The sequence below is a fragment of the Priapulus caudatus genome, unplaced genomic scaffold (assembly GCF_000485595.1).
Source record: "Priapulus caudatus unplaced genomic scaffold, Priapulus_caudatus-5.0.1 Scaffold393, whole genome shotgun sequence".
Taxonomy (NCBI): Eukaryota; Metazoa; Priapulida; class Priapulimorpha; order Priapulimorphida; family Priapulidae; genus Priapulus; species Priapulus caudatus.
Window position 1 is genome coordinate 121,864 of NW_014577454.1, and position 12,530 is coordinate 134,393.

The 12,530-nt window shown below is 47.5% G+C and overlaps 2 protein-coding genes across 2 annotated transcripts in view; both read left to right on the top strand.

Moving 5' to 3' along the window:
• Positions 1-2,656, top strand: part of LOC106809879 (adhesion G protein-coupled receptor E3-like) — a 17,753-nt gene extending 15,097 nt beyond the window's left edge. Inside the window, exons 8-12 of the mRNA XM_014813114.1 lie at positions 815-926; positions 1,553-1,656; positions 1,888-1,990; positions 2,179-2,346; positions 2,639-2,656. Of these exons, the coding sequence (XP_014668600.1) occupies positions 815-926; positions 1,553-1,656; positions 1,888-1,990; positions 2,179-2,346; positions 2,639-2,656 (505 nt within the window). The remainder of the gene's footprint in view (positions 1-814; positions 927-1,552; positions 1,657-1,887; positions 1,991-2,178; positions 2,347-2,638) is intronic.
• On the top strand, positions 2,289-6,062 carry LOC106809881. Its single transcript, XM_014813117.1, has 6 exons — positions 2,289-2,411; positions 2,639-2,705; positions 3,073-3,152; positions 4,174-4,299; positions 5,048-5,144; positions 5,428-6,062. The coding sequence occupies exons 2-6, from the start codon at positions 2,693-2,695 to the stop codon at positions 5,472-5,474; spliced, it is 363 nt and encodes a 120-aa protein (XP_014668603.1). The 5' UTR covers positions 2,289-2,411; positions 2,639-2,692; the 3' UTR covers positions 5,475-6,062.
• The last annotated feature ends 6,468 nt before the right edge of the window (positions 6,063-12,530 follow it).

Consider the following 12,530-nt stretch of genomic DNA (forward strand, 5'->3'; position numbering starts at 1 on the left):
CTTCGTCTACTCTCTACCGCCACGTTTTCTCTATTCATCTGCCCTCTACCGCCACGTTTTCTTTCTGTGTCTACTCTCTACCGCCACGTTTTCTCTCTTCGTCTACTCTCTACCGCCACGTTTTCTTTCTGTGTCTACTCTCTACCTCCATGTTTTCTCTCTTCGTCTACCTCTACCTCCACGTTTTCTCTCTTCGTCTGCTATCTACCTCTATGTTTTCTCTCTTCGTCTACCCTCTACCGCCACGTTTTCTCTCTTCGTCTACTCTCTACCGCCACGTTTTCTTTCTGTGTCTACTCTCTACCTCCATGTTTTCTCTCTTCGTCTACCTCTACCTCCATGTTTTCTCTCTTTGTCTACCTCTACCTCCATGTTTTCTCTCTTCGTCTGCTATCTACCTCCATGTTTTCTCTCTTCGTCTATGCTCTACCGCCACGTTTTCTCTCTTCGTCTATGCTCTACCGCCACGTTTTCTCTCTTCTTCTACTCTCTACCTCCATGTTTTCTTTCTTCGTCTACCCTCTACCGCCACGTTTTCTCTCTTCATCTATGCTCTATCTCCACGTTTTCTCTCTTCGTCTGCGATCTACCGCCACGTTTTCTCTCTTCGTCTGCGATCTACCGCCACGTTTTCTCTCTTCGTCTGCTATCTACCGCCACGTTTTCTCTCTTCGTCTGCGATCTACAACCACGTTTTCTCTCTTCATCTATGCTCTATCTCCACGTTTTCTCTCTTCGTCTGCGATCTACCGCCACGTTTTCTCTATTCCTCTACGATATACAACCACGTTTTCTCTCTTCGTCTGCCCTATAGCGTGTTCTCGCCGGACGGCTGCTATGCACACGAGCACTCCGACACGCACACTGTCTGCGCGTGCCTGCACTGCACCAACTTCGCTCTTCTCGTACAGATGTCCGCAGTTACGGTAGGTCTGGCGACGGCGGCGGCTTAACGAAACCCGCCGCACAGTGCGCAACAGTTACTATCAACAAACAACTTGACTTACGAACGCACGCATTTTAGCCTGCTGCGTGCGTATAAGAAGGTGAGAAAGCAGACGGTGAGAGAGTGCTCGAGAAATATGGAGTACGCGAGATAAATAGATATAGAGAGAGAGGGGGAGAGAGAGACACAGAGAGAGAGAGAGACAGAGAGAAAGAGAGAGAGAAAGAGAGAGGGGGGGAAAGGAGTGTGCGCGAGAGAGAGAGCATGTGTTAGAGAGTAAAAAAAGACCGAGCGACAGAGATAGAACGGGAGGGTGAAAGAGAGAGAGAGAGAGAGAGCGAGCGCGAGAGAAACAATAAACGAGAGAAAGTGAGAGAAACAGAGAGAGAGAGTGAGAGATAGACAGCGAGAGACAGCCACAGAGAAAGAGGGAGAGAGCGAGAGCGCGCGAGAGAGCGCTAGAGGGAAACAGAGGGAACGACAGCGCGCAAGAGAATAAAACAGCAAAGAAGCGAGAACGAGAGAAAGGGACAATAATTGAGTTCACTGGGAGCGACCGCTTTATTCGTACCATTTTGTCGAATATTCCTATCCCTATTATTTAAGGTGAGCAAGAGCAGCGATCTGGCTCTGCGCTACCTCACATACGTAGGACTGTCTCTCTCAGTTCTGTTCGCCACCACGACAATTCTCGTCCTTATTTCACTGAAGTAAGTGATGCACTAGTTTTACGCGTCAATATTCGTATAATGCTTTCCCTTTTACGACAATCTAGTACATTTACCCTTACTAATTTACTTAAAATTACGTCTATTTTAACATCTTTTATCTTTTTATTAAGTTGACATCTTAATTTACTTGAAATGACATATCTTTGTTGTACGCGCGTCTGTCAACCATTTAGCTTTAAATGTTTACGTTCGCGAACGTATTTATTATAGACATCTTCGCTCCGAGAAGGTTTTCATAGTGAAAAATCTCAGCATGACCTTGATTGTCACCCAGATTACACTGATGGTCGGATGGGAGAGGGTCAGCAGTCACGTACGTCACAAGACCGTGCATAACACTCACACAGTGCCTACAATTACCACGAGAGCACATTTATTAGCTAGAAGCGCGCGTCAGAATGCCCTAGATGTAATTAGAGTAATAGAAGATTCTAAGATAGCGCAGTTCCAACGAACGCATTATTTACTTATAAATGCCCGTGAATGCCGTTGCTTGCCTAGGTTGCCTGCCTATTATTGGCAATTATGATCCACTTCTTCTGCCTGGCCGTGTTCATGTGGATGCTATGTCAGGCAGTGAACGTTGTCTTCATCATCACCATCGTAACGCCACCGTCAAAGACTCAACTGATGTGGTTGTATTGCGCGATCGCGTACGGTATTCCAGCCGTAATAGTGGCGACATCTGCCGGCTTGAAATACGATGTCTACGGGACAGATCGGCATCATTTGAAGTTTGTAGAGAAAAATAACTTTCGCCGTACAGAAATTATAGCAACTAATTAGTTTATTTTTAAGAGCATTTATCATATTTGTTCAGCGACATAATGAGGCAATCATATGCTGACATCCTGCTGCGAATAGTTATTATAATCATGTAAAATTGGCGAGTTAAATGCTCTACAGATACAAAGCGCCACATCTTAACATAAAAAAAAGGGTTTTATTGCGTTTTTTTTAGCTGCTGGATGGCAAATGACGATGGGCTCCTCTACGCGTTTGCCGGTCCTGCACTATGCGCCGTCACAGTACGCAAAATATGCATATAAGCACCGCCTTTACTACTTATACTTTGTCATGTTTACTACGTGATGACGTGTTGCGTATATAACGCGGCGATAACTGTCTTTGTCGCCTAAACAATCCAGCGGAGCACTGTCAGCGTCAGGGGTGCCCGTTGTCAGAAATATCGCATATAAAACTATCAGGAGTGCAAATTGTCGTAACTTTTCAAACGAAGTGTTGTTTCAAAAGTTACGACACTTTAGACTTATGGTAGTAACTATTTATGTTTCTGACGACGGTCCCGGATGTTTTTACACTATACTCGTCTTCTCTTCTCTCCTGTAATGATGACGTCACGTTTATTTTGCGTGACGTACGAATTTCTTGTAGGTCAATATGATCGTCCTTCTCTACATCATAGTCGCTTACTTGCGCTTGCCTCTTGCCGAAATCACACTGCGCAAAATACGGTACGTTACACACATTTACTTAATCTTTTGTCTTCACTGTTGAAGAAATACGCCAACAGAATCAGATACACGCGACATGGACATTTATGTTCTGCTCAGTAACTTAATCTACAGCGAAGTATAATGTTGCTATTGGTCGACGGCATATATGCCTCATCGCTGCAATATAGCATTGGCTGCCTTACTGCATTCTATAGGATGCAATATTCATGAAATAGTATTGAATACGAAGCTTCTTGTATTTCGCATAGCGATATACCTGGCATTTGCATAGTAGCCATATCTCGTAATATCTGTTATAGTTATGTTGTACATAGATATGTACACGCTGGCAAATAGCGGTGGGTAATTATATATTATCTATACACTCTCGCTCTCTCTCTCTCTCTCTCTCTCTCTCTCTTGCTCTTGTCTCTCCTCTCCTCTCGTCGTCCTCATCCCCTCTCTCTCCCTCTCTCCGCTCTCCGCTCTCCTCTCTTTCCTCTCTCTCTCTCCATTCTCTCTCAGCTTCTCTCTCTCCGTCTTGTCTCTTTTGCGCGCCGCTTTCTTTCTATCCATTCTCCACACCGCTCCCTCCCCTTCGCTCTCTCTCACTCTCCTCGCACGCTCACCCGCTTATTCTCTCTCTCCTCTCTCTCTCGACGCCAGCTCTCTCTCTCTCTCTCCTCTCCTCGTCTGTCTCCCTCTCTTCTGTGCTCCGGCCTTCTTCCGTCTCTCTCTCTCCCTCTTCTCTTCCACCTCTCTCTCCTCCTCCTCAACTTCTCGCTCTCTCCTCTGCTCTCTCTCTTCTCTCTCCCCTCTCTGCTCCGTCCGCTCTCGTCTCGATCTCTCTCTCTCTCTCTCGTCATTTCACTCTCCTCTCTCTCTCGGCTCATCTCACGTCTCTTTCTCTTCTCTCCTGTCTCTCCTCTCTCTCTCTCTCTCTCTCTCTCTCGTCCGCTCGCTCGCGCGCACTCTCGAATTACGCGGGTACAGGTTACGCACGACATTTAATTGATTCCACGACTGATTCATCTTCTAGTGGATCCGTAAAAGGTGGGCTGGTTCTTGTTCCGATGATGGCGGCTGCATGGACCTTCGGCTTACTCTCATTCAGATACGATTCAGTCCTGTATCTGTACATTTTCGTCATACTGACGCATTTCAGGTAGGTTAAACCACAGCACTTAAAGCCAATTTAATAATATAATGATAGTAAATAAATGCAAATTTAATTTACAACTAACGTTTTACTATCTCTGTGTTCTGTATCGTACAAAGTACCAGTTTATGTTCTCTGTATCGTCTAATAATTCCACGCTTCAGCTTCTTAAATACTTCGCTACAACACAAAATGTCACAGCACGCAGAATAATGCGTGCAAAATCACAAAAGATAGAGCGAGCTATTATGATTTTGTTTACAGTGGCATTGCGTATAGGGAGGTATTATGTGTTGAAAAGTATTTGGGAAGCATTTGCGTTGAATTATAAAGCATTACAGAGTACGTAAAAATTTAGACTTTTATAGTAAATATAATCCATATTTATTTCCTATCATTATAATATTGGAACGCTATGAGGGTTAAAAACTTCATACGCGACCAAGTATTATATATTCGCGCTGGTGACGTCACAGAAGTTTGGTCGCAGGATTAGGCGGAGCAGCGCAACCGATACTCAAAGCGTCACTTTACAACAACATAGTTCATTAGATCACACGAAGAACACATAAACTACATTCACACAGCACGTAACACAGTTCATGCGCTCCTGATTACATTCGATATGCTTCTAGAAGTAAAATTGCATCACTCTATAGGTAAATATAGAACAAAACACAAGGTATGAATCATCGACTGATTGTTACGCTAACACAGGCATACCATAACTGGTGCGTATATCTGTCGTTCACAGGGCGTGGGCGTCTTTGTGTTTAATATACTGCTAAACAACGAGCTGATGGATGAACTTGGTCGAATCTCATCCGGTGAAACTCGGAATGCAACCACGGGTAAGTTATTTAGTACGTCACACGCTCGTTCGCTTGACGCATTCTCCAAACAACGCGCCAAATCTCATTTAACGCCATAATTATTATATACAATCCAATAGAAGAATTTAGAGTAAAACCGAATACGATAGAACAGTCGAATAAAGTGCAATGTTTACCGGGTGCATTTAAACGAAAGATTATGTCGACGAGTTTTAGCTGTAACGGATTTAACACGACTGGTGGATAGTTTTTAGTAATTAATACGTGGATAATAGAACTAATGGGTTCGTCTCTTGAACAGATGAAGGCTTGCCGATAGAGTATAGACTCGCTGATAAGGAGGAGTAAGGAATGGATGGAAGGAAAGAGGTTGGTGTGTTTATCAACTGATTGGTGAGGGTGAAGGTGATCCTAAGCCGTTGCCGTAAAAAAAAACACAATATACGATGAAGAATATAATATCTAAATAAGATAATTACACATAAGTATAAGTACTTAACACATTAGAAGATTCCAATACGATGTTTACTGATATCAAGCTGATATATTTCTCTGCATAATATAATGTAGGTGTGAATAGGTAAGACATTATAAATTTATATATCGCAGGAGAACTTATCATATCTTATGGAGGCGAGATGCAAAGTTTTCATGCTGATATAGTGTATACATACACAGCTGTTTACCTTACTAGCTTTACCACGCGTATGCAAATAGATTCATTAAAGTTAAAATGTAATTAAAAAACTCAAATTCATAATTACCTGTTATATCTGTGTGGGTTTCACCGTGCCGTGGACATTACGCGAATATAAGCGTAAAATGCATTTCACATTCATCACTGCTGCCACAATTGATCACGTAGATTTATTTTACAAGACAAGATAAGTAATGATGAGCTACGCAAGGATTCGGTTACTCTGTTTTGAAACATTATTCTGCAATAAATGCTAAACCACACTGTGGTAAAATGCAAATACTGTTTGTATCTTTATCTGTGAATTATTCCGATATTTATTCACAATTTATTACATAGATCTATTCTGCGTTACCCCTATCCACATTAAATGCATAGTCATCACAAAATATACGACGAAAATTACCACAGTGCACCACGGCAGGGAAACTATATATATATATATATATATATATATAATTATGTGTAAGTAATGTAAATAAAAATTCTTATGTTTTAACTGCGAGCTTTTAAGATAGTATAAGTCCTCGTTAGGCTGCAACTTCAGACATACGGGGCAACATATTGTCTCTTCAAAAGCTCGCATATGAAATATAGGACACCGTTTTTCTATATTTTCATCTCACAAAGCATCAAATCGTAAGGGAGATCTTACAGTAAGGATGTTACAAGTGGTAGGCACATACACTACGACATGCATGCAATCGCAAGCAGTGGGCATTTAATGTTCTCTCCGTATTTAATCGCGATTCTTCGCTATAGATGGCGCTACGGTAGATATCCCAGCGCATCCCGGAACGTGGCTGAGGAGCAAGCGGTAGTAGTATTGCGGCTCCTATCCCTGCCACTGACGTCGCAGTCATAACGCGCTGCCACCGCCTCGTCACCTTCGTCTGGCGTTGCCCGACCGCTACGACCTTCTAGAGAGTAGCTGTTGGGTGTGACGTAAGGCGAGCTAGGGTGGTGTAGGTGGTGCGGTGGTGAACGGTTGACGGGCTTGTAGCAGGGTGGTGAGGTGTTGTGGGGCGGTGAGCCAGATGTGGTACGGGGTGTGTGGTGTGGTGGCGAGGTGTTGTGGGGCGGTAAGACAGATGTGGTACGGGGTGTGAGGTGTGGTGGTGAGGTGGTGTGGGGCGGTGAGCCAGATGTGGTACGGGGTGTGAGGTGTGGTGGTGAGGTGGTGTGGGGCGGTGAGCCAGATGTGGTACGAGGTGTGAGGTGTGGTGGCGAGGTGGTGTGGGGCGGTGAGCCAGATGTGGTACGGGGTGTGAGGTGTGGTGGTGAGGTGGTGTGGGGCGGTGAGCGAGATGTGGCACGGGGTGTGAGGTGTGGTGGCGAGGTGGTGTGGGGCGGTGAGCGAGATGTGGTACGGGGTGTGAGGTGGGATTGTGAGGTGTTGTGGGGCGGCGATACAGGCGTGGTACGGCGTGTGTGGTGTGGTGGTGAGGTGGTGTGAGATGGTGATACAGGCGTGGTACGGGGTGTGAGGTGTGGTGGTGAGGTGGTGTGGGGCGGCGTAACAGACAATGCGCGGAGTGTTAGGTGGGATTGTGAGGTGTTGTGGGGCGGCGATACAGACGTGGTACGGCGTGTGTGGTGTGGTGGTGAGGTGGTGTGGGGCGGCGTAACAGATGCGGTGCGGTGTGTACGGTGTGGTGGTGAGGTGGTGTGGGGCGGCGTAACAGATGCGGTGCGGTGTGTACGGTGTGGTACTGGTGAAGGTTGCCTGCCTCGCTGCTCCCTCGCCGTACTATCACGGCACGGCGTGTACGACCAGTTGGATAGACTCACGTGCGACGCGCTGCCGTTGCTGCTGCTGCTGCTGCTGCTGCTCCACGAAGAGTCCCTTCTCTCATGTCTGATGCGCACGAGGTCGGACACCGCCTGCACACCGCGTCCGATCAGCATCGCTGCACCACCACGCTTCTTCACCTTAGCGTAGAGACCGCCCATCGTGCTCGAACCGGCCACAGATGGCGCGCGCGTCGACTGGTTGATGACCTCGTCCGGGTCGAAGAACGGGTAGACTTTGACGCCCCCTGTCGGGACCTTCGCCGCGTAAGAGCCGACGGCGTACGCGGGCGCGCTCTGGCGGCCGGTGCGAAGGCTAAGCATGTTGATGCCGTATTCGTACGGCTGGCAGATGTCGCTCTTCTCGCAACCGGGGAGGTACTTTTTTCGTAGATTAAATTGCTTGGGCGCTTCGTAATCCCGAGAACGACCGAAGGCACCGTCGATCGCAGCGCCGCCACTCGTGTCCGCGGCGAGCGGCCGCAACTCACCGACATTATCCTCGGCGTCTCTCTCCTCGCAGTTGGCATTGCGCCAGAACTGACTAGCTTCACGCTGATAGGTCGGAATTTGTGGACGCCGCCGCCCTATCAATCGCCTGCGAGATCGTAGCGAATCGGAGCTCGCGACGATATCCGAACCAACCGGATACGCGACGATGGCGCTGCTGTCGTCGCCGTCGCCGCTACTTTCGGCAGCGGCCGCCAGGCGGCGCGGCAGTCCCCAGCTGTCGTAGAGCACGCGCTCGAACAGGCGTCGCTTGTGGTCGCGCTGCGCGCTCGCGAGAGCGGCGACGATGTTTCTCGCGTCGGTCTCGCGAGAACAGACGAACGCGTGGCAGTCGACGACGCTCGAGCGACCGCCGCGCCGCGTCACGCAGACGAATATCGGCGGATGCCAGACGCGCGCGAGCAGGCGCGCATACAGCGTCTGATACTCGTCGCCTAGCGACGAATCTGCTGCGGGAGGCGCCCCCTCGCGGTCGAGCGGTTCGAAGGCGCCGCACAGACGCTTGTTGAGTAACCGACAGCGGAAGCGGACGGCGGCGGCGAACGAGACGTTGGCGATGGCGTAGCGCGTTTCGCGCAGGTCGCCGCCGCTGTCCTTGTAGAGCAGTCGCAGACCGGCTCCGCAAACGACCAGACGTCGGTACTGCGGCCGCTCGGTGCGCGCGCGCGTAACGTAGCGGTGGTAGAGACGCGTCAGCGCCTCCTGTGATGCTGTTAGCGGCCTGGCGACTGTGCGCATGCGCTCGCCGCCGAGGTACTCCAACTCGAATCGCTTCGTCGGCATGGCTGCCTCCACTGCGTTCACGCGTCGCGCGTTCGTCCCTGGCGTGAATGGCTTCATCTCTCCACGATTCATCCACGGATGAGGATGCTGGTCGTCATGACGACGCCGTTATCGTGCCTGCCCGGCTGCGTCCGCTCTGTGTCCTCGACGATGGAGACACGTGAATGAGACCGTGCTTATAGTGGCACGGAGCCACAACCTATCCGGCTTTCGTTAGCGCGTCGGAGTGCGTGGAGTTTAGCATATAGATCTGCCGACGCAAGTCGCATTTGAAACGGAGTCGAGGACATGCGTCTTGCATACACGCCGCTGGTTGCTCTGCATTGCGTCATCTGTCTCAGTATCTATTATAGCATGCTAACAACTCCTATGTTCCAGTATCCGCTATAACATGCTCACTTCTCTTATATCCCCGCATCCGTTATAACATGCTCATATCTCCTATATACCACCAGCATCTGCTATAACATGCTCATATCTCCTATATATCCCAGCATCTGCTATAACATGTTCACACCTCCTATGTATGGCGCAAAGCATCGCTGCTATAACATGTTCACAGCGACCGCAAGTACCCTCCTATGTATGCCAGCATCCGCTAATAACATGCTCATCTCACTATATCCACCAGCATCGTGTCATAAACATGCTCATAATCTCCTATAATCTCCGCATCCGCTATAACATGCCTATCTCCCTATATGATACCCCACGGCATCTCCTATAACATGCCATATCTCGCTACTAGTATTCATGGCATGACCGCCTAATAACATGCTAACACCTCCTATGTATGCCAGCATCAGCTATAACATGTTCACACCTCCTATATCCAAGCATCCACGATAACATGGTAATATCTCCTATGCTCCACTCTCACTCGGACCGACCTGTCATGTCACTGCATCTGCCAGCTATGATTTATCGTTTATACGTAACCACCGCAGGTCATCGAATGATCGCTGCTACGGATGGACGCGAACACTTACCTAACCCGGAGCCATCAGCAAGCGGCTGGCCTCGCATCGCCTAACGCATCAACTCATAGGCGGTTACGCGTGCACTGCCCTGACCCATCACGCGAGGCGTATAAACTAGTCACAGGGTGCTGCGCAATTAGGATGCGCGGGGCTAGCACTCGAAAAGCGAGTTCGATTTCACAACGGGTTACGTACGCGGCGATGCTACGTGCAAATTTCCCCTAAATGATCGACGTGTCTGTCGTTAATATTATAGTACCAGGAGTGAATAATAATAGACTACTAATACTATATAATATATAATAATATATTATTCGCTTCTGATAGTACGTCTAGGTGACGTAATTGCGATGCACATATAGAAAAGTACTGCGTGCATAAAATCCCGGGCAATTAGCACACGCAGTATGTATCGCCGGTCGTAAAAGTAGGTGTGTACGCGCGGGTGCGTGTTTGCTGTTGACACGCTGAGGTTATGGGGTGGGGGGGGGTAGGCTACGGTGGCCCCCTCCCCGAGCCACCCACTTAATTGAGACATCCTCTCAAAATATCGCTGATCGGCTGCTGTCGTTAAATGGTCCGTTACAGGTGCGCGCGCCGCTGCGGTCATACGCAGCCCCGGGTGGGGTCAGAAGGAACTAGGCAGCACGCGATGTGATGTGTGTGTGTGTGTGGGGTGCGCGCGCGTGTGTGTGTTGTGTGTGAGTGTGTGTGTGTGTGTGTGTGTGTGTGTGTGTGTGGGGTGCATGGTGCGTGTGTTAGTGTGTGTGGGTGCTGTGTGTGTTGTGTTGTGTGTTGTGTGTCTGCTGTTGTGTGCATGTGTGCGTGCGGGCCATCCGTTACGAGTAGTCGCTTACATATGGAATCCAAACGATAAAGGTCGCCTGTGCTAACACGAACCTGTGTGTAGAACAGTCGGAAACAAAATATTCTATACATAAATTCTGTATCTGTCTAATTGCGTGTCTTGTAGGGCTATACACATACCGTGTGCAAGTACGCCTGTACGCACGCACGAATGCCAACCTATGCACGCATGCATACAGGCACACGATAAACGTATGCACAAATTCAGCCACACTTGTTGACTGACACTTGCTCTTACCCATACAATTGTTTAAAATCTCGCAATCTTATAACGTGGAGGCAAGAAAACCTAATTCCGTCTTACTAGTCCTCATATTAACCGCGTAAAGCAAGTGTAACTCGGCAGCGACATTATATCATTTCGGTCATGCATGGGTTAAATAACTATACGGCTTGTAAGGGCCAAATTTCAGGTTAAGCTAAGTGTATGACTAAAGAGGGCGACTCACGCTTATTGTGGTAATCACGCATGTAAGCACATGACTTGTGGCTAACGCTCCATTAGGAGTGTTACCAACTTTGATATCATTAATGATTAATGATTAATGATTAATGATTGATAATCCTAGCCCTAACCCTAACCCTAACCCTAACCTAAATGACATTAAACCACAAACTAATATATGACCATGACCATATATATATATAAATATATTATTATGAGCATTAATGACATTAAAGTTGGAAACACTCCTAATGGAGTATCACCTTGACTTGTAGTGCTTCGAACAGATATGCCAAGTGGCCTTGCTTACGAGTCAGGTTGAGAATGCAGACTGCATGCAACAGTTTCGAGTATGTTTTAGTTAGTGTACTCTGTCGTCATGTAAAATTATCGTAGCCATAAAACATGGTAAGTCATAGTTTACATACTAATATTAAAATACTTAAAATCTTTATTCATGTTAAAGAAATGTTATATAAATTTGTTACTTACAACTTTACATTATGTTGCTTTAGCTGAGCTTGAATCATGTTAAGTAGTATACATTCTGTATACGAGTATATTCATGTATATTCTGATGTACTGAATATAGAATAGTTTGTAAATTACAGTAATCTTTGGAACGAAGTAATAAATGGTTGACGAATAAAAACGACACCGGTAACGACAGCCTAAGCTCTACACGACTGATTCGGCGCGATTCCTACCAACAGTCCCACTATACAATAACAGTAATATCGGATCTATAAGGTGTACGGTCTATGGACATCATGCTAGATACTATATCGCCCCGCGCCAAACGCGGTGCGCGGTCATGCGGCAAGATGCGCGCAGTCGACGTGCTCTTTCCGCGCGTGACATCGGACCGTGCGCCGAGAGAATCGTGGCATGTCGATGCCACTTTCTCGATGTCGATCGAGCATGTCGATGGTGTAATACTTACACTAGCCTAGTGTCACTATCGATGCGTTATCGCTTAATTGTGTCAACTCTTGCCCCAGTGTCGCTAACTCACCTTTGTAACATCGCTCGGTGGCTCTCATGCATTGAACATATTGGTAATCGCGACATCGTCCACTACATCTAAATGCTCGTTTAACCTCATTAAAACTTGATAGATGGCGCAACTGATGCGCATCTGCGATAGCGTGTAATATAACCGCTTATTGTCCGTCGTGCGCTATATATATACATATATATATATATATATGTGTGTGTGTGTGTGTGTGTGTGTGTGTGTGCGTGTGCGTGTGCGTGTGCGTGTGCGTGTGCGTGTGCGTGTGCGTGTGCGTGTGCGCGTGCGCGTGCGCGTGCGCGTGCGCGTGCGCGTG